This window comes from Amblyomma maculatum, chromosome 1 (assembly GCF_055883805.1).
Source record: "Amblyomma maculatum isolate TAMU_Amacu chromosome 1, ASM5588380v1, whole genome shotgun sequence".
Lineage (NCBI taxonomy): Eukaryota > Metazoa > Arthropoda > Arachnida > Ixodida > Ixodidae > Amblyomma > Amblyomma maculatum.
Genome location: NC_139344.1, coordinates 361940580 through 361963664, shown reverse-complemented (window position 1 = coordinate 361963664; position 23085 = coordinate 361940580). Strand labels below are relative to the sequence as shown.

Genomic DNA, 23085 nt, shown 5'->3' with positions numbered 1-23085 from the left:
CATTATGTCATGTAGGAATGTAGGATAAACCAATTGCGCATGAAAGGAAATAAGGATGATCACAAGGGCAACGTACTCATAGGCCATGGAGGCAACTGCACTTGTGCTGAATAAGGGGAGACTTTGTGTGTCTTGGGGGGGGGGGGGGGGTAAACAAAAATAATAAGCTAGAATAGATATAGAACCATCCGCGTTTCCTAACTGATATACCAAGGGCACCCAAGCCCAGTGAAGAAATCCATTCATGCTATGGTGCCTTTAGCCTTAATGTGAAGCTGAAAAGAGTGAAGGTTCGGGCTCTTGACATATGGTGGTTTCGGAGAAGCGCGTTCGGTGGATGCATGAAGCTAATGCCGAGAAACATCTCTCCACGTTTTGTTGGCACATACGAAGCGGGTCATGAGAGGAGTGGCGAAGGCATGCCTTTCAAATGCAGCTAGCAAGTCTAGCGCACGCCTATTGATGTGATGTGTGATGTGATAACTTTATGTTTCCACTAGGTAAGGAGGCCGCCAATCCCCGCCCCTGGCACGCAGACCTAAGGGACGGGAACCGAGACCTCCGCGATCAGAAGCAGGCAAAGAGGTCGTGGCTCTTCGCGGCTTCTTCCTCCAGGCGGATGGCTTGTTGCTGTGGAGCAGGAACCTCACTCCGCTGCAGGGCTTCCCAGGCTTCTCTACAATTTATATTTGTTTTAGTCCCTGGGGAGCTAGCACATTCCCAGATTATATGGTCGAGGGTCCCTCTCTCCCCACAGTGCTTGCATTTATCGTTTTTTCTCTCATCCATCTGGACATAATATGCCCAGACTGGGTTTACAAAGTTCCCAGCTTGCAGGCGCCGCCATGCGACTGCCTCCCTATTGTTTAGACTTTTATCCGGTGGTGGCACCAGTCTCCTGCTTAACATGTAGTTTTGAAGAATCTCCGGATAATTTGGCAGACGCTCGTTCCGGCAGTCGGGCGGCTCCACAGTAACCCGGAAGTAGAGAGCTCGGGCTAACTCGTGGGCCGCTTCGTTGCCAGGAACGGACCTGTGTGCAGGGGTCCAAATTAGGCGAATTTTCCTGTTTAGTCGTCTACTGGCCAGAATCCTTGCCGCTTACAGAGAAGCCCTACCCTTTCCAAAATTCCAAATAGCCGGTTTTCTATCGCTGATTATGAAATTGGCTCGCGTTCCGACGCAAGCGAGCGCTATTGCAACTTCTTCAGCCGTTTCCGTTTGCGACCTCTAATGGTGGCGGCTGATACCGGGGCGCCTTGGCCGCCGACCACTGAGACGACCGCCACCCCCGTTTTACCACTTGCCGCGTCCACGCACGCAACCGACTTGCTGTCCATCGAATCGAAGTGTCTGATTAGTGCTTCTGCTCTCTTCTCCATCCTCTCTGTTGAATATGGGATGCATGTTACGATGGAGGGGGGAAGGGGTATGATTAGATTTTCTCGGCAGTCCTGTGGGATGCTTGATTTTTCTCGTAGTCCCCTATCTGTCTGCAGGCCTACCATTTAGAGCATAGTTCTGCCCGTGATCATTCGACTTAGTCTTTCCAGCTGCGAAACTTTGATAGCCTCCGCTATTTTGTCCCAACTATTGTGCACTCCCATAGGAAGAAGCTTCTATATAGATGTGGTAATTTGTAAGCCCAGGGCCCTCTTTATGCACTGTCGAATGATAGAGTCTAATCTCCTCCTTTCTGCCGACCTGATATTTAAGAGCGGAATGGCATAGCTCATGCGACTTATTACGTAATCTTGGGTTAGTTTAAGCAAGCTTCTTTCCTTCAGGCCTCGTCCTTTCCACGCGATCCTTCTAAATATGCCAATGGCTTGCGTGGCGAATCCCTCGAGCTTTCTGATTTTTCCATCATTATATCCATTCTCTTGAATGAATAGTCCTAAGATTCTGATTTGATCTACCGTTGAAACTGGTTTTCCTTCTACTTTAATGTCAAATTCCCAGCTGAGCTTGCATCGGAGTGACTTTGGGTTATAGATGATTAATTCCGATTTTTGTGGCGAGCATGATAGACCCATTCATTCATTCATTCATTCATTCATTCATTCATTCATTCATTCATTCATTCATTCATTCATTCATTCATTCATTCATTCATTCATTCATTCATTCATAAACCTTTATTCATGAGGATGACCTGAGGCCTAGAGACTGCTACTGGCAGCGTAGTCTACGACATTGTAGGTGGCCACACCAGACACACCTTTTACGAGAAAAACCCACCCCACCCGAAGTTAAGAAGTCTGAATAAGCTCATCGCCCATGCGGCTTACACGCCACGTATTATGGCCCACTGGCCTCAGTATACCGAGGAAATGATTACGTGCCCCCACTGTACGACTCTAACTCGCGGCGGCATACCTCATGTACTCTGGGATTGCCCTGCTTTTTCTACTGGAAGCTCCGAGATCAAACCCTACCCCCTGAACTACCGTTCCCTTCTAGAAACTGATGCTAACACACAGGTTATATTTGCTAAGGATGGCCCGCTTAGTGGCCTGGTTCGAGCAATATGATTTGAGTGACGACCTAAACAATGAAGATTCTGTCTACTTCCCTTTATCCCCATCCATGATCATGAGCCTTCCCATTCAATAAAGGACACTCAATCAATCTATCCTGCATATGCAAGGCCACCTATTCTGACCGCTGGGTTAACAACAAAAAAAACGTTTCCGAGATAACTGCAGAATCTGCACTGAAAAAATGCGTAAGCATAAGCGTTCCTATGTTGTACGCGAGATGTGTCAGTGGTATTCTGCGAGTGACAGATTCTGCGCCTTTCCTTTCCTTTAAGCCAATTATAGAACGCAATTATTATTATTAGAACAGCAGTGAACTCTGATGCGTTCAGCGGAACACTAGTTGTGTTCGGCTAGGGGCGCACGATGTACCATGTGCAACAGCAACGCTCCGGCTTTGGCATTTTCACACTGAGACACCTGATCGGAAGCTGAGAATCGAAACCGGAAATTGGCTGACGGCCATCTTGGCTGCCTTAATTGGTATAATTAATTCGCTAATTAACCAACATCATTTTGTCACTTGCACACCTTTCCTTGACACTCTCTCTTATGGTACTATTATTTTTCCAATGTACTAACAGTTCCTCTTTCACAGAGCTGAGAAGGTCACGCCCATGCGAAACCAACCTACATTGTCATAGAATGTTTGCGCACTAATAACTGCACAATTAGGCATAGGATAACCTGTTTGCCGCTCTGAGAGAGAGAGAGAGAGAGTGAGAGGGAGAGAAAGCACTTTATTTGCACCCGTCAGAGAGTATGGATGATCGGGTGAGATGCAGCTCCCTCTTTCATCATCTATCTCCCCCTAGACGTTGGCCATAATCAGTTGGCTTCCGGCGGCGGCCTGGGCTTGACGGATGACTTTTTTTTTCCTGGCTGTGAAGGGAGGATTCACATGACTCTGTATTTCCATATCCCATTTAGCGCTGGGCAAGCCCAGAGCATGTGCTTTAGGGTCATAGCGACCCTAAATCACATGCTTTGGGCTTGCCCAGCGCTGTGACACAGTTCTTGCTTTTGGAAGAGTGCACCTCAGGATACCATGTGTGTAGGATATACGGGTTTGGGAAGGTGCCCGTCTGCAGTTTTCGCCAGATTACTTCTCCCTTCTTTGTGAGAGATCTATAGGAGGGGGGGGGGAGGGAGGGTTCTCCTGGCCATTCTGTAGTGTTCTAGAATTTCTCTGTATGTGGTTAAGTCACGCTTTTTGGACAGGGAGTAGTCTGCCCGCGATGGGGCCCGGTGTGTGAGTCCTTGGGCGACCTCATTGGCGATCTTGTTCCCTGTGAGTCCACTATGGGCGGGTACCCATATTATTTTAATTAGGTTGTTGAGTGCGTTCTCCTTGCCTGCTTGTAGAATTTTACCAGCCTCTTTGGACACTTTACCGTTGTCATAGGCTTTAATTGCACTTTTAGAACCGGTGATGATTATTATACTTGATGGATTTGTGATTGCCAGGGCGATCGCCGCGATCTCTGCCTTCTCTGGTGGAGAGTGTATCAAGCTGTAGCTCGAGATTAGCTCGCCTTTGTCGCTGAATACTACTGCAGCGTAGTGCCCTTCTGTGTACTCTGCCGCATCTCTGTACTATACCCCTTGTTTTTGGAGGAGGGAGCTTCGGAATCTTTGGACCCTGATTCTCTTGCATTCCTCGTTGTGTATGTGGTGCATGTTTCTTGGAGTGGGGAGTATTCTTATACTGATGACATTTTTTTTTTGGAAATGGCGGTTATCCCCCCTCGCGATTCCGGGTTTTGGTAGCCCAGCTTCCGTTTTGATGCCAGTTAGTCCGACATATTGGGCTGTGAGTTTCTCCTCGCACATTTCCTCTAGGGTGTTTAACACTTCTAGGTTGACGATCGTGTCTGTTGATGTGCACCCTGGTAAACTTAGGGCTGTTTTGACACCTTTCCTGATGAGGATGTCTAGCTTGTCTCTCTCTGCTTCAGTTGCCTTTAAGTACGGGATAGCGTAGGTGATTCGGCTAATGATGAAAGAGTGGACAAGCCTAAGTAGGTTCGCCTCCTTCATCCCTGTGTTTTTGTTTGCTATCCTTTTGAGAAGCCTGCAAGTTTGGTTGGTCGTGGCTTCTAGCCTGTTTATTGTTCCCGTGTTTCTTCCATTTTGTTGTATCCACATACCTAGTATCTTGATCTTGTCCACCCTTGGGACCGGGATGTTGTTGACCAGGAGCTGGATATTAACCTGCTGCTTGCTCATGATTATCATCTTCGATTTTTCCGGCGGGCATTTTAGCCCTCTGAGTCTGAGATAGCTTTCAGTTTCCCAGATTGCCCTTTGTAGGGTGTCTTATATCTGGCGATTGCTCCCCCTTCTGTCGACCCAAAGGGTGAAGTCGTCAGCTTAGAGAGTGTGGCAGAGGCCCTCTATCTTTCTGAGTCGTTCTGGAAGACCGATCATTGCAATATTAAAAAGGGTAGGGGACAGCACCGATCCATGCGATGTCCGTTTGTTGCCTAGCTTAACGTTATCTATTGTTGTGCCCCCTATTTTTATATTCACGGTTCGGTCCGTGAGAGAACTTTTGATATAGTTGTATAGCTTGCTTCCTACATTTAGACGATTGAGGTGTACCAGGATCGCTTGATGTTTGACGCTGTCAAACGCTTTGCTGACGTGCAATCCCACTATGACCCTCGAGTCTCTAGCCTTCCTTTCCAGCACTTGTTCTTTGATTTGTAGCATGACGTGATTTGTAATAGTTGTTGTCTGAATCCAAGCATGCTGTCTGGGTAGAGTTTACTTTCCAATAGTCCACTGAGCCTATTCTGTATGACGTGCTCCATAAGCTTGCCAACACAGGCAGTTAACGATATTGGCCTATGGTTGTCTAGTTTGAGTTCTTTTCCTGCTTTGGGGATGAGGACTAGATTTGCTTTCTTCCACTCCCTGGGTATCTCCTCCCTTTCCCAACACTTTTGAATGAATGCTGTTAGTTGCTGGAGGGTGTTGTCATCAAGGTTTTTTGGCATCTTATTGCTAACCCCATCTGGGCCAGTCGCGGTTTTTCAGTAGAGCTTGTTTAAGGAATCTTGGACCTCTCTTATGGTGATTGGTTGGTCTAGCTCATCTGTGAAAAAAATCTCTACAGGATACCGCTTTCGTGGGGCAAGGCGCCCTTAGGGCATGCTGGCCGTCCTAATGAGCGTTTAGGTGATAACGAGAGGAAATTCAGGGAGTGAACATCCAGTAATTCAGCGCGGCCGATGCTGAAGCAAAGAGCGCCCTCAGCAGTGGACTCCAAACAGCTGTGCCCTTTTCAAGAGCGGATACCACGTGTCTTCTTACGAACTGTATAACGCATGCTACGGCAGCATACAGGGGCCAGCCAGACGCCAAAATATCCGTCTAAGAAGACTCGATCGAACACAGTTATTTTATGTTCCGCGTGAAATTCCGCGCCATCATGGATGCATGCTACATAAACTTCGTTTCATATGGCTTTCACGCGCAGGTACTTGCACTTATTTGGACAGGCGGATTCACCGGAATCTTCAACTTCTGGCATCACAGAGACTGTGGACCATATATCATTGGTGTGCCCAGTTATGCGCGTGAACGAAAAGTGTTAGCCGCATCCTTGAAGCGTTTGGACAAGAGACCTCTGTCGGAGGAGTTACTCCAGGGCGCTTGGCAGGACAAGTGCGGGCTCTTCGCCGTTTTTCATGCGACACGAGACCAGCGCAAGTACCTGTGCCTGTATATATTTTTACGTTTTCTCCCACGTCATCACTCATCATCATCATCTTTCTTCTCTTCCCCTTTCCAGTGCAGAGTAGCAGGCCAGATTTTAATCATTCTGGCCAACCTCACTGCCTTTCCTATCAGTAAACACATCTACCTATCGGCGCGGCACTGCCTAGTTCAGAAATGCAAACCTAATTTTAAAGAGTGACAGGCGATAGGTAAAAATGCAGATAGATTAATCGTAAAGGTAATTGACGCCGCAGCTATAAAAAAAGTAAAAAAAGGCATAGGATTCTTAAATACAGGAAGTGTGCGAACCCACGAAACGTGTTCTCAACTTCTTACGTTTTATTTTTGGTTTATGCTTTTCTTTTGTTTACAAAGAATGTTGTCTAACTTCGCACTTCATCGTCGTAATCATTCATCTTTTCGTCCAAGTATAAATTACGTGAGCGTCAGACAAAGCGTTAGCAGGATTAAACACTTGTGTCTGTCCCTCGTCTTCTTGCAGCGCTATGAAACATCAAGTGTGAAGCCGAAGTATGCTACGATTATTTTGAAATGCGTCCGCTTCCCAACCATCTGACGACCGCTGTGCTGCCTCAAGTGTCGAACGGCTTTGCACCTGATGAACCGCCCTGAGATATTAATAAAACAGTTCGCTGTCATTATGTTAGGGGTTGTGAACCGCAGCGCTGCTTGATGTCATATCACCTGAATGAGTGATAACAGGTCCCTTTAGGCTCCACCCTTCACACCATGCGGCCGGTCGAGTGACTCCGGTGGTATTTGCTCGATAGGTCGCACATTGAGGGTGACTCATCTAGTCGCAAACCGTTCAGCGAATCCCTTCCTGGAGGCTCACTAGTCGATAGAAAGCTCGCGTGTGCTCTTTGAGAGATGCTGAAACTAGAGCATAGCGCGGCGTCCGTAGTTATGCCATTCGAGGAAAGTGTGCAGCTTGGCGAACCACCGCATGACATTAGATCACACCAAGGAGTGTCCGCAATTTTAGATTCCCTGTTTCGGTTTTGGATTTGAGTTGTTTGCTGTTATAAAATTAGTAGATACAATTAGAACTGTTAAATTGCACATTACAATTGAGGTTGTCTAGAACGCAGAACAGACATTCACTCAAACAGTTTGAAAAGTTTCCCTTTGAGAGAATCCTCCAACGTGAAGTTTATTTATACTAAGGCCGCAGGCGGGAGACAGGCATGGATATCGGTTGAGGGGAAAGGTTCTTATGTACACTGCGGGGCCAGTGCATGTTAAAGAACTCTAGATTATCGACACTACCGGTGCTCTCTACTGCAGAGTGCCACATATATCAGACGTGCATTCGAGACATTAAACACCACAATTGGCATCCGTACATATAAGGAAACCTTTTGCGGTTTAAGCTAAAATGTTATATTTTTAAGACCTGTGCGTGCTCCTTCATAACGATTGAGTACAGCATGAAGCGTAGTTGCACTTGATAACTGACAGTGACTAAATGACGCTTTACAAAAGAAACGGGGAGCTCCGCGTGTCACGACGCACAGTGCAGTGAAAAAGAGGAAAGGCCGCGAGCACCATACGCGAGGCCCCGCGCACCAGTCAGCATTCGACCGCCGCACTAAGAACGCCGGCCCCGAAAAACCGTGAGTAGAGCCTCCTTGTCCTCTGTCTCGGGCTCGGGTGTCTTTCGAGCAAGCGTTGAGTTTGTCTCTGTGGTGCCTCGAATCTCCCCTTTGCGCTGAGCCAGTCCGCGAGCTCCGAGAAGAGATTTAGCCGAAAACACAGCAGCACTGTATGCTTGCGGATGAGGAGGAGGAAGAACATTTATTTCCGCCGAATATGACGCGGCAGCCACCTCCGGGTCTGCACGCAGGCGTCCGGGAAGGCAGTCTGTTGCACCGCGGCCAGAGGACACCCGGCCCCGTCTAGGAGAAGAGGTCTTCAGCCATGGCCGCCAGGCGGACGGCGAATCGCTGAGTTTTTTCGTCGGAGCTTCTTAGCGTGGTCTCCCATTCATCGCTGGTTTTAATCGCGTTGCGCCCTGGGGCACCAACGCACCTCCATATTATGTGATCTAATGTTGCCACGTGGTCGCAAAATTGACAAATTTCGGTTTCTGCACCGTCCCTCTTCCGCCCTCTGGCACCCGTTTAACTCCTCCACAGGGGCGAAAAGAAATTTCGAGCTTGGAGTCTTCTCCAGTCGTATGATTCCTTTTTACTCAGGGATCCGGTGGCGGATATATCCTCCGGTCTTTCTTTAGGTTGTCGGTTACATCCCTAAACGTACCAATACATTCTTTGCTTTTAGATGTTGTTGTGCAGGTGTCCGCAGCACCCCGAGGTAGCGAGGAGCGGGCGAGCATGTGGGCAGTCTCGTTGCCGGCGAGACCGGCGTGTGCTGGGGTCCAGATTATGGTCACGCTTTCGGCGAGAGACGACTCATTCAGAATTTTCGCAGCACGATTGCTGACTCTAACCTTGCTAAAATTCCTAACCGCCGCTTTGCTATCGCTGATGACGTGTTTCACGCCTGGTAGTGCAATGACGATGGCTATTGCAATCTCCTCCGCCTCTACCGTCTGTAGATCTCGGTTTCTTTCCATTCCTATCACGATCCCGGTGTCTAATAGGCCGACCGAGGTTACGTCGCCTTCTTTCTCGATCACTGCATTGGTGTAGGCGACCGATCCCGGCGGGAGTTTGTCCAATTTGTTAGCGAGGTGCTTAGCTCTGCTTTACCTCCTCTCCTAGTCGTGTACGGGGTGCATGTTCTTCGGTATGGGCGAGACGTATAGATGCTTTTTGATTTCTCGATCTATGATTTCTCTGACACTTTAGCCTTCCCCGGGCGCTAGCAGGTTTACCCAGCCGAGGATTTGCCTACCCGCCGCCGTTCCTGCGAGTCGCTCTCTCTGGGACAGCCTGACCGCCGCAGCTAGCTCTTTCCACTCATTATGCAACCCCATTTTCTCTAGAATGTCGTTAGAAGTAGTTATGGGGAGTCCTAGAGTGCACTTCGTGCATCTCTTAATTATGGTGTTTAATTCGCGTTCTTCGGTCTTGTTGATATTTAGGAATGGAGTCGCGTAGCAGATTCTGCTCGTGACAAAATCTTGTACGAGTCTGAGTCTACTAGCCTCCGCGAGACCACTCCTTCTGTTCGACGTCTTCTTAAATACTCTGACCACGAGCTCCGCCTGATTTTTTAATTTCTTAATCAGGCTTTTGTTACTACCTCTGCGGTTGATAATCATACCTAATATTTTAATTTCATGTACTTTCGGGACTTCGTTCCCGTTGACTTTAATTTTGATATCTGGAGTTATCTTCCCACTACTGCTGGTCATTACCAGGAGCTCTGATTTTTCTGGCGAACAGCATAGACCTACGTCCTCTGCGTGTTTGCTGATTATATCTGCTGCCTCTTGGAGCCTGGATGTGATGTACGAGTCGTTCCCTTCGCACATCCTGACGGTCACATCGTCCGCGTAGATGCTTAGTTTTAAGTCATCGATATGGCCAAGCTTACGGGGGAGCTTCCTCATTACGATGTTAAAAAGGAAAGATGAGAGCACAGCCCCCTGCGGAGTGCCTCTGTTACCCAGCGGGAACTCTTCCGAATTTAAGCCCTGAAAGCTGGTGATTGCCGTCCTGTCTCGCAGGAATGATCTAATGTAGTTGTAGGTTCTTCCGCCTACTCTTAGCTCAGCGAGCCCGTCGAGAATGGCGTCGTGGCTGACGTTGTCGAAAGCTTTCTTAAGATCTAAGCCTAGAATAGCTTTCGTATTTTTTTTCCTGAATTCTCTGACTACATCGTTATGTAGGGTGAGCATGGTATCTTGTGTACAGAGGCCGGGACTGAATCCTACCAATTCAACCGGCCACGCATGATTCTCTTCGGTATATTTGGTTAGCCTCCTCTGAATGACTTTCTCAAGTAGTTTGCCTACGCAGGATGTTAGTGATATTGGGTGGAGATTCTCCAAGCCCGGTGGTTTTCCCTGCTTGTGAATTAGGGTGATCTTAGCCCTCTTCCACTCTTGGGGTACTTGACCACTTTCCCACACCTGATTTAAATATCTGGTTAGGGCATTGATTGAATCGTCGTCCAGATTTGCGAGCATCTTGTTATTAGCGAGGCCCGGCCCGGGGGCCATGCGTCTTTTTAGGCCGTGCAGCTCCGCTCTGACTTCTGCCACTGTTATGGACGCGTCAAGCTCGCTGTTCGCCGGTCCGTTGTAATCTCTGTAATGCACTGTGGCGGGGGGGGGGGGGGGGGGAGCTACGTACGTGGACTTGAGCTTGTCAATGAGCTGTTTGTCCGTACCCTTAAAGTTATACCTCGCCTTGACCTGTTCTATGTTGGCGGCCGTTTTGGACTTGCTGGGCTCTATCAGGAACCTGAGCAGTTGCCAGGTCTTGGCCCCATTCATGGTGCCCTCCATCTCGTCGCATTTGTTATCCCAACGTTGCGACTCGAGTTCCCGGGCATATTTTTCTATTTCGACGTTGTGTCTGGATACTTTTTGGCGGCGCGTGCCTGACAGGTACCCTATATTTTTCTTACTGCTCGACTACGGTATGCGCCTGACAGCAAATACAGAGCAGGCTCGGCTCGTGCGCCCTTATCAGCAGGGACCAGGCTTGGCAGCACGCTGCATCGCTTTGAAGAGAAGGGGGGTGTAACTATGGTGGGGCGCAAAGTGTAGAGCGCCCAGTGAGAGCCCACAGCGTGCCGCTGATTACGATCCCTTGATGAAAGTGCTGCCCTTTACGATGGAGATTTCAGTTGCGACCAGCTTTTTTTGAAGCGGTAATAGGGAACCGCGCTACCGTTAATTTCGGCCGTGATTCGGTAGATGGTGTTTTGGAGTATAGAGACAAAGCACACAAATTTATGGTGTATCAAATGCTTCGAAACTGGCCTTCCCTACAGGATTTGACGCTGACAGTATGTCTAGAGAACCAGTCAATTGTAAAGTTTCTAACAATGCTGCATCATGTATTATATCTCCGAATCTACGTCACTGTAAGCTGAATAGGTTTAGGTTTGTGAGAATTTAGAGTCGGAGAATTGTTGCCGTCGAGACGTCGCATACAGTGAGACTTAGGAAATCGGTACATGAAGATTATCGGTAACGGCTGGCAGTAAGTGATCTTTTCAGGCGCAGACAATGTAGACGAGGTTATTTCATGCCCGTTGTATTTTAACGTATACGTGGCAGTAAAACAGTGCTTATTCAACAGCCGTCGTTTTCCTCTTTTGCTCCCATATCTTTCTTTTTCTGGCTTTTTTCCACATTACAACGAACGACCTGCAACTTTTTCATTTTACTCTGAATGACTAGAAGCAAGAGTTAGTGATTGTGTTATGAAACTTTCTTCCAATGAGTGACTGTCTGCCCTCTCCGACAGAAGGGCACCGGTTGTCTGTGGTGGCTGCTCGAGAGACTTCGTGCGCGTCAAAGGGTTGGAGAACTGCTCGTGTGCGTGTGTGGGATAGAACGTGTGCGCGCTGTTCTTGTAAGCTCAGTGTGACAAAGAGATGTTCCGGTATTTTCTTTTTTGTTCGGATTTATTAAGTTCTTGCTTAACGTCCTTAACCTGTGTACAAAACAGCTACTCCAATCCACGTCAAGGAGATAGATAACACAACTTAGCTCGATACGTAACGACAAGGACTCCATTGCGGATGTGCCCGCATCGAAGCAAATCTTCGCGGACTTGCACTGTGCGCCGGTGGCCACATCGATAACGCCAACGTTCCTCGGTTCTGCCTGTCATCCTATTTGTCGATGCAGACATATCGACGCACACGTACGGGTTTCTTGGCGCCGGTGTAGGCCTCTGCTTGCATTTCGCGCCGATGGGTCAGGGATTCGCCCTGCCATCGGACAACCATAAGTCCGTCTTGTGCGGGAAGAAGCCCATATATGGCACACGTGGCCCTTGTTTTATCTTTTTAGTCCATGACTCATTTCCTAAACATTTCACCACAGAAGAGCCGGTAACGAGTCCGGGCAGAAAATTGTACCCACTGAAACTCCGGTTGATACCTTGCGACACAGGGATCGAAGCCGGTACCTCCTGAATGCCAGACGAATGCTCTACCGCAAGGATTACTGTAGAATATTCCACCGTGTACACTAGGGAAATGAACTAGCGTGCCTTGATATGGAACGCAGGTGCCATGAAGGCTGCCTCAGTGTGCATGTGTAATAATTAAGATCAATTTTAAGTGTGTAGCTTCATTTTCTTGCAATTGCCACTTTTGGGAGTGCAGCCGCGTACGGTTACGTATACGGCACTAGCAGACTAACGTCTTCCTAGCGCAGTTATTTCCTGCATGGGCAGTGTGCACTATCTGTTCGCACATAGCTTCCTTGCCAACAGTAACCGAGCAGCTGCCTCTGCTGACGTAGAAAGCTCGAGGCCAGGCAGCGCAGCTGCGTTCTCTATAAATGGTACCTGCTTCCCGGTTAAGAGTGTGAACCGCTGACTTGAGCCTGCACCCCCGCTCAGCTTCTAACACACGAAATCGCTCGTTGCACTCTCGCTTGCCGATTCCTTACGGCAAGTAAATGAGAGTGCGAAAGGATGCTTCCGTAGGAAACTTCACTCATGTAGCCAAGGAGCCATGGGCAGCGCCTAAGATCGCAACGGCGTCGCTCTGCGTCGAGCTGGCTTCGCAAGCCGATGCGGTGGCTCGGTTACTTTTGGTAACAATGGTATGAATATTTTGAACAGTACCAGAATATTAAGAATTGAACTGTTGGCGTTTGCGTAAATGACGCGTACACAGAGAGCGATGGAGAGCGTGGTTTAAGGGTTTTTTTAGACACACCTGCAGCATAACATTATTACTGCTGACATTAACCTTGAATTTCTGCCTACGGTGCGCTCGCGTCGTATATCTCTGCGCGTTTAAAATAAACAAATGCGCGCTTTTCAATTTCTCAGCTGTATTGTTCAAAGCGCCGAGCAAAGATGAAAGACAGAGAGGGACAATTAGACCGAACAATATATTTATGGTCCCATACAATGTCGTACGCAAGCAACGTCTCTCTATTTTATTCTCTTAGAATTGTGCAAAGTACGTGAATTTAGACCCGCCTGGGTGGCGAAGTGGTTACGGCACTCGACTACTGTGCCCGAGGACATGGGTTCGCATCCCGGTCAGCAAAATAAGCAAAATGAATGAGAAAATACAAACAGCATGTTTTCTATGAGGTGAAATCGAACACAAATACTTTAACATAGATACCGAATAGCATAGTAATACTAGGGTAAAAAGCATAGCGAATAAGGATCGAATGTTAACTATGAAAATTTATTAATTGCACAACTACAGGAAGCGAATACACGTGTGAAACAATCTCGAGCAGTGACATTACTATAAGTTATTGCAGAGTACGAATCTGAAGTGCTGTGCACAGAGAACACCGATTTCCATTACGGCCGGCCTAAACTAGGAACCGATTAGTTACCTTCGTGAACGCAATGCTGCACGTACCAGAAAGCTACCCTTCGCTACTGATGACAGCGCAGAACTAACTAGTGCCATACCTAGGTCGATAAGAGGCTCGGGTACTGCGTTGAGTTGTGATACGAAAACTAGCCTTAAGGGAAATGTTGGCTGAACCTCACTGCCATGCAAAGCTTTATGAAGACCTGCACATGTATGCAATGTGTGGGTGCCTGTGCGCTGTGATGCAACGATGTGGACCTTGATCTTACAACGTTCGTTGAAGAAGGCAATCACCGGTCTTATTCGGACCACGCGCCACTTACACGACAAATATTTTAAACCTTGCGAATGTATCAGATTAATTTAGGGTAAATGAAATGTAAGGTTCGACGAAATCTCATCTGGTCGGGTAATAAATTCATTTCTACAACAGAAACATAATTTGGAGTCAGCAACATTTGACCCGTGTAAAGGATAGAATACTTGGATATCTGATAAGCAATGGGAAAATTTCGGATATTCGTGCAGTGCTAAGGGGCAGTAATGGAACATATACTTCTCGAACCACGGTATGTTTTTCTTATGGTACGTTAGATAAGGAAGAAAGATTACTGAGTTTTAAAATAATTTAAAACTACCTGATTTACATGTTTTGATGCATATCGTTTGATGTGTCTAATTGAGAAAACTGCTTTAATCAATGACAGATAGGTGACCGCGACGGATGGCGTGCAGTACCTTGATGCGGCCAATATAATAAACTGTATGTGCTTAATATTCGAGATATTTGCCTAATGAGGCTGCAGAAAGTTTTAATAACGACAGCTCTACCGAAGGAATAAAGCAATAATTACACTAAAGCGGTATTATGGCTTGCTGCACTGACAGTAGGGATCGCTCTTAGCGCATTGGGCACAGAAAGACGGAGTACAAGTTCTGTAATGTGTATGAGGCTGCTCATAACCATCTCTTTTGCAGACAATGGCTGAGGAGTCAATGTTGTCCACGGCGGAAAGCGGGCTCGAGCCGCCGCCCGGTGCTCCCGCGTGAGTTGATATTTGCTCCTTGACGCGCGAACACATACACCCACACGCATGTCACGATAAACGTGATATAGTGTGATCTAGGTTCAATCGTGGGGCTCAAAAAGTGTGCGGTAGTGATTGGAATAATATTTACCCCACCTATACAGGGCCAGAACTCTAATTTGTTGAAACATGCGTAGTTGGATGCACTGAGTTTCATTTGCATGTCGAGTCACCTACTTGCGTCAAGCCAGAATCGGTCATTCTCGAAGCGCTTCATGACGACACAACACGTCGATCGTTACTTGGGTCACAATCCAGTGTAGCTGTTGGTGCAGTGATCTTAGCTCAGGTGACACAGGCCCAGTTTGTGAGCAGCTAGGGTCAGTTGACTACGCCAAGCTCTCAATAATGTAAGAAGATAATCACTGTCTAAATCGTTGGGATAAATCTCGAAGTGTCGCAATTACCATCTTGTTTAATACGCGCAATTTCATGGAGGTAGCTAGCAAATATTCGCTGAACAAGTTCATCACAAGTCATGTGGCTCGAATAGTGCAATACCCTGATCCCGCAAGCTTCTAATTTAATCAGTGGCGCATAGTATAGTGAGCATGATGTCCGGCCTTTCACGCTGAATCTATGCTTAGCCGCAACTTGCATCCATTCTTAACGAATGCCTATCAACGCGATGGTCGAAACCCTTTCATAGAAGAGTTCAAAACAGCTGTATCTTGCCGGTACTCTACTAATAGGGAGAAGTATGGAGTCTAAGAAATAGGGATTAGATTAAGCTGGGGAATATGCTGCGAGCTATGGAAAGGAAAGTTAGGCGTACCGTACTGGCCGCGATTCAAAGAAAGCGAAACGCAGGGCGCCCGTGTACTGGGCATGCAAAAATAAGGAAGTTTTACACATATATTTTGCGCGATACAAAAAAAAAAGCAAACGACAAGGCTGGAAAAAACATTCAGATGTTCAACTGGAAAAAAGCCTAAATGGATTGGTGGCACTAGAGCGAATGTGATTTGATAGTAGAGTCAGATTTTGTGGCAGTGCCTAACGTTTGGCGTTCCATTTGGTTTTTAGGTGCAGTAAGAAAGCATATCCGCAACGGCAATGCAAAGAACCCCTGGTGGTTGTAATTTCCGGAGTTCTCCACTACGGCGTCTCTCACAGCCCGAGTCGCTTTGGGACGTTAAACCCCACAACCCAACCCAACCCAACCCACCCCAACCCAACCCAACCCAACCCAACCCATAACTGAATAAATAAACAGGTAGTTTCTGGAAGAGCACTAAAAGGGAGTTCCAGCAGATAGACTAGTGTTACATCTTTCAATTACGTCTATTGACCCAGAAGAGTTGTGCGATAAGAGTAGAAATTAAAGAAATCGCAAGGCCTTAGAGTCGCGTGTAGAATTTCGGCAACTGGTTCCCAGCGAAGTGAACCCTTCGCTGGACTTGTACGACTCTTGCATTCTAAGGGCCTACCACCGAAACATGGAAGCAATAAGATGAGTTGATTGTCTGGTTGCAAGAAGCTGCTGTGCGCCTTAACTTATACACACGGGCCAACAGCTACAACGAGGCTCTACCCCTGCTTGTACGTACGATTGAGCTACCAGAGGCGTCAAAAATAGATAACAAAATTGCATAGCAAATAGTATGGCGCATCAATAATCGGATGTGTAATACGTTCGCAATTAGACTTCGCATGTTTATCGAAAATAAGAAGAGCAGCACACGAACATTTTTTGGAAATGGGTTATGTGGTTTGGCAGACACAAACGGTGAGAATAATTGTCCTCGTGAAGTTCATAAATAAATAAAATCTATTAAAGAACTTGCTCACTGCAGTTCCTGCCCATGCTTGCGTTGCAAAGCAAGTCACAGTGGCTTACAAATACTTATTACGTCGTTTTTCGTGACGCGCCTGTATCCGAGACATCCACACCTAAGTTTTCAATACACTGCGTTTAAATAGTAATGCACAATGGTGACACTCAGCATGGAGCTCTTTCCTTGTGTGACGCTGCCGTTGGAAGTGGCGCTTTGCCTAAGAAGAATGTACTGTTACAGGTGACGGTGACAATTTTCCGCATTTGTTTATCACTGTTGTATCGATGCGTATGACCGCATGCGAAGTCGAAAGCCATCCCACGTATTTTGCCTTATCGCCCTGTCTTCAAACATTGTCGAAAGAAAGTAATGCTCGAACTGCTTCGGTCGCGCAGTATTCCTTGTTTTCGCTGGCCAAGAGAGAAATTTCTAATCGCCCCCTGTAAATCACTCTTTTTGCGCGACGCTCCATTCGCAACAATTGCGCCACACTAGGCGGAAACTTCATCCTATGCCGCGGTCTCACCGACGTAATTAGTTGGCTTTGATTGAAACTTTAGACGTGCATGTCTAGAGACACAGGTGCATTTTCGAAATAGTGCAAAACTGTACCGCGTCTGAGTTTGAAATACGAGCATGTGCGTAAATTCAGTGGATGAAAGTTACATTATGCATTGTAAAAAAATTAAGAAAATTTCGGAACACAGTTTTTCTAACAGTTTGTGTCTAAACGGCTGTAAATTTATTTTAGTATGTAAAAATGCGAAAATAATTTTGAACACTCTGTATAAACGGCAACAAAGACCTTTGATGAAGGCGAAATTATTTTTATTCTTATTAGTTCTCCTCTGATCGCCTGAGAGACTCGCTGTTGATTCTCATTCTCTGCAGTTTGGCACCACAAAAAGGATACGGCAGCGTTATTATTTAAGTTGGAAGGCGCAAGAGACTGTTTTGTAGTTTATCAGGAGCGTAGTCATATTAATGGGCAATGAGGGTGTCAAATACTGGAAACTATTTTTTTAGCATGGGTAGTTTGCATTTTATTTCTGTATTTATAGCGAGGTAGGTGCAGTTTTGATGGTTAGCCTTTGTAGTGCCTACAATTTAGTGGGCCATTAAGGTCAACTCCGGAGGATTTTTGACATTCGAATATTCAAGTAAAATTGTTACTGTAGGTCGTCCTCTTCGTCCTGACGCATTCTACAAAATTTGAGCGCCGTACGATATATCGTACGCGCGCAACACGACTTTAAAATATGCCGTTTTCAAGGCTTAAGTTGAGAGTATTTCTGCGGGCAACACTGAGGTTCTGATATCATAAACAGTATACCGGCGTTACTGTCCACTTCCTGGGTGATTACGAAATTGTGAGGCTTATATTGAACTACCTCTGACATTTTATGCAGTGCGTCATGATTTCCATACTTTATTTTCTCCATCCAACGCACGTACGAGTGTTTTTCTAATACTGAGCGTGACGTCACCATTTCGTCAACTGGGACGTCGTGTTTCTGGCCGTGAAAGCAGTTTCGGTTTCGATTTGCTGTTTTTCCTTTTTAAAAACACTTCTAATTAGAATTTCGAAACACGGTCTTTTGTGTTGGAGTCAGGACATGCCGAGGAATGTAATTCAACTAAAAACACAAAATGACAAAAAAACCACCGGAGTTGCCTTTAAGGCAACAGTAGCCAGTTGTATCGAATAAGGGAAGCATCGCAAGAACAGAGCTTAGAGAAGAATGTCTTTAAATTTCTTTAAAATAGTTGTTCTGTTATGCTTCCTCCTAGCAGTAAGGACCATACCTTTTTGTATACTAGTATTGCTTCCCATACATGAAAATACCCTTGTTGAGACCGGAAGTTAAGTTAGCTACTGGATGAGCCCTCTGCGAGCAAGAGGGCATTCCTCAAAAATAATTTTTTTTTTTTGGGGGGGGGGGGGGGGGGGGTCTTAATAGGCTGGAGGCGCGATTTGCCAGGGGCTGGTAGTTTAGGACGAGAACATTTTCCCTTCGTATTTTCTTCTCTGCCTGTGTACACACTTCAATAACCGGTGGTTTAAGCGACCTGCTTGGCATGTGTTTCAGGCTTTCTTTATTTGTCCCGCTACTCCAATTTATCACGGTCTCTTTGACGTCTACAGAAGCCGGCTAACAGCTCATATATTCCTGCCAATCTGCTATTAAAAATCACTTCTCAGTCAGCTGATATTGAAGGAATGAACAAAATAATGCTCAGAAACATTTCTCTATTGACCTGAATTCTAATGGCGCTATTCGAGACAAATTTCAGTGGTAGATAGGTTAATAATGATTGTTTTTTTATGAAAGCGCATACGTTTCGAGTACATTTAGTGCAGTATCAATTCTTACAAGGTCTTCGTCTCCAGTAATATTACGATGAGGTATATGAAGCACTTGCGCGTGCCCTAATTTCTAGTGGGAATATTTGATTTCGCGGGCTCGCGCAGTACCATTTAGCACGATGGCATATCATCATGGCACGAATTTCGCAGATGTCAAATTCCTGTTTCAAGGCTGCCGTCACATAATTCGTTACTATAGTTGATCCAACATTGCGGATATAAATCTACAACGTGTCTTTTTTAGGGCGGGGTCTCCTTAATCAATTTGCACACTCTTCACTGCTTTGCGCATTAGTCGGTCCTGTGTCGAGGAGATGTGGAAGGCATTAGTCCTCCACTACGGCGTCTGTCGTAGCATGAGTTGCTTTGGGACGTTAAACTCCACAAACCACAACCACAACCGCATTATAGTTCGTCGCGAGCTCATTCTGCTTGAGAGTGCACGTATAGCGCTAATGCGCTTATCCTTGTCTCGGATTCAACTGTTCTATTTGAGTAACAGTACACAGATACATCCTATACCTATGCACGCATGCACCCATAGGCACAAGCGAAGCGTATTCTGCCAGCGAGCAATGCTGCCCCGAGGACGGCACGTGGTCACGGCTTTGCGTCTTTTGCGATGTTGAATGCCTTCTCTTTCGCTTTCTTTCCTCGCCTTCGCAGGGGCGCCGGAGCACAGGCGGAAATGATCACAAAAAAACTGGCCAATTATTGGTGTATAATTGGGTCCATACCGTTTGTCATGTTCCTTTTGGTGGCCATCCCCACCATCTTCTACGTGAAGAAGTTCTCCGGTAAGCGGACTCGTACATCGTTGCTTCCGTTCCATGGCGCCGCGCAGTAGCGACCACCTGCCTCGTGCGCACGGTAGTAGCTCTAGAATATGACCGACCTACGACCGGCCCGATTGGCTGTTCAGCTCAGCACCTATTCTCCGCATATAAAATAGCGGAGTGAAAACATTTTCTTGAACCGCTATATTAACTCTTATGAGCGACGGCATGTCCGAAATTAGCTTCAGAACTCGTCTCGAGGCTGAACCATGAGTTGCTACTCGCTATTTACAATACAAAGAAAACAAAATCTCAATCATTTCTGATATGACTTAGTTAATTACGCATGGTTTTCGACTATTAATAGTACTGACCATATGCGTTTTCCATTTGCGATGCCGCACATACGCGCCCCGTTAATAAAGCTAATGAAGTGGAAAGAAACGCAGCCAGTCGAAGTGTAGCTTCCTTCAGCTAGCGATCTCTGGTTCATGGTGCTGAGCCCCTCGTGATACGTGTGTTACAATATACAAAAGATATGAAGGAACACTGAACAAGGGTAAATGGGGTACGCCTCAGTTCGCAGGTCGAGCCAACGTTTCGACAAGTGGACTTGTCTCCGTCTCGGCAAAGTGATCATCATTGGCAGGGGTTTCAATACGCTTTTGCTTCCGAAGAAGAAAAGCTGGGGAGGGGAAAGTGGGTGATAAGGAAGTAGGCGTAAAGAAGTGCGGATGAGAGGATGGGTGAGGAGAAAGTAGGTCATGGAGTGAACAAAAAAAATTCTTCAGTATGTATTTCTCAGCCTAGAACCAGGGATCCTGTGGCCTGCAAAAGAAGTAAAAGCGGTAGTAACAGGAAAAACTACAATACTGGTTAGATGATTAGTCACCACTTAAGCGGGTTTGGTGCAGGTACACCTTACAAAGGGACATGCTTTGCAAAGGGCCCAGATAAGGCATATATCTAAGGGGGACAATTCTTAAAAGGGGGGGGGGGGTGCAAAGTCACAGGATAATAACCGCACAGTGAACCACAACTGACATGAAAAAAAAATTTCTTCAGTATGCATTTCTCAGCATGGAACCAGGGATCCTGTGGCCTGCAAAAAAAGTAAAAGCGGCCGTACCAGGAAAAACTACAATACAGGGTAGATGATTAGTCACCACTTAAGCGGGTTTGGTGCAGATACACCTTACAAAGGGACAGGCTTTGCAAAGGGCCCTGATAAGGCATATATCTAAGGGGGAAAATTGTTAAAACTTTCTGCAAAGGTGGGAGGGGGGGGGGGGGAGTGAAGTACAAAGTCACAGGATAATAACTGTACAGTGAACCACAACTGACAAAAAAAAAAAGAACGTTCGAGGACAAGCTCAAGCAATAAGTGATAATGAGGAAATGTGTTTAGAGGAGCATGTCCACGTTATGCTATTGCGGAAGGGAATAGAGTGTACATGCGTTGTGAATAAGCTATACAGTTAACGCTATGTGGGATTGTTTTCCCGAATAGTTATGATGCAGAGGCAATACCTAAGGGATTCTAACTTTCGCTTAGACATATTTTTTCCTGCTGGTTCCAAAGTTCTAAACTTGTGAATTAGATATGCCTCAGTATTTTCTGTCCCTTGCAGATTTAAAGCCTGACTGGAGAATATAATTAATTTCTTTCTTAATTTAATTTCTTCGAACTTATGGTCTATCTAATTGTAATGCTGGGAAACTGTTTTCGGGAGGTTTTTGCCTGCGTCTGACAGATGTCCATTAAGCGTTATGTTCTTTGGTTGACCTGTCTCTCCGATGTACTGTTTATGACAGAAGGAGCATTCTAGAAGGTAGATAACTTTTGAAGATGTGCAGTTAAAGCCTGATTTTATGTGAAAAGTGAAATCGCTGCATTACTTTTAACCGTGGTGTCTTTTTGTATATGACTGCACGTCTTGCATCTAGGTCGAGAGCAAGGGTGTGGTTGTGTTGGATGCTTGTTGTCGAGTTTAGAATGTACTAGAATATCTTTGAGGTTTGCGTTACGTGTGTATGTTACCCTTGGTGCCTCCGGAAATATTTTCTTCAGGCGTTCATTACACGTTAGCATGGAATGGTATTTCCGCAGAATATTGTTTATGTTTGGAAGGACATTGGAGTATTTAGTTACAAAAGAAGGCTGGCGTTCAGTGTTGGCCTTTGGTCTTTTCGTGAGCACATCTTTGCGGTTTAACGTGCTTGCATTTTCGAGGGCCATACTAAGGGAGTTGCCGGGATAGTTCCTCTGGATTAGTGTTGCTTTCAATTAATGTAGTTCGTTTAGGTAGTCATTATCATCGCTACATATTCTTCTAAGCCGTGTCGCCTGTCCTACAAATATTCCTTGCTTACAATGTCTCGGATGATGACTCGTAAAATATAGGTGCGTGTGTTTCCTTCATTACTTTGTTTTTTGAGTGTTTTCATCACTTTGTTCGTCGCGCAGTTGCCCCCTTTAGATGCATGTTTTTCATTCCGCATTATCAGTTGTGTCGTGTTATTTTCTTCATTTTTATGTATTTTATCACTGGCGTTCCCAGCAAGATTACTTGTCATCTCCCCCCCTGCAATAATGCCTTCGGGCGCTGTAGGAACTTGTAATAAATAATAAATAAAATAAATAGGTATTGTTGCTTATCCGCTAACTTTCTGTACAAAGAAGTTTTAAGTTTTCCATTTTCCACTGACACCGTGGTGTCGAGAAAGTCGACTTTTATTTGCGACGATCAACAATTGAATTTAATGCTAGTGTGATGATTATTAAGATGCGAGACGAACGACTGGAGTAATTCTGATCCATGCTGCCACATCATGAAAATATTGTCAATATAGCGAAGGTATATATATGACTTTTCCGGAAATGAATTTAGTATATTGGATTCTAGAACTCCCATGAATATATTCGCGCAAGTCGCCGCGAATAGAGTACCCATGCTGGTTCCAAATATCTGCAAATAATAGGATGAATCAAACTCGAAATAATTCAAAGTTAGGACTAATTTAAGGAGCGAGAGATAAACTTCAGATGCATGCAGATGGTGATTGTCGATTATTACTTTGGAGAGGGCGTCGATACCTTCATCGATAGGAATATTAGTGCACAGTGCCGCGACGTCAAGTGTGACAAGTATACAATCATCTGCAAGATTGGTGGTGTTATTAATACGCTCAATAATTCGGAAAAAGTGAGCTGTGTCCTGCACAAACAAAGGAAGCTGGGTTGGGAGGTTTGCTAGGTGGTGATTTAGGAATATTGAGAGATTTTCTGTGGGCATATTATTGTTAGAAACAATTGGTCTTCCTGGTATGTCTGTGGTAAGCAAT

General features: G+C 45.9%; 1 protein-coding gene across 1 annotated transcript in view; it reads left to right on the top strand.

The window, feature by feature from the left end:
• Window positions 1–14711: 14711 nt before the first annotated feature.
• LOC146207947 (uncharacterized) overlaps window positions 14712–23085 on the top strand; it is a 104022-nt gene continuing 95648 nt past the window's right edge. The window contains exons 1-2 of the mRNA XM_084577848.1: window positions 14712–14776; window positions 19631–19761. Of these exons, the coding sequence (XP_084433974.1) occupies window positions 14712–14776; window positions 19631–19761 (196 nt within the window). The remainder of the gene's footprint in view (window positions 14777–19630; window positions 19762–23085) is intronic.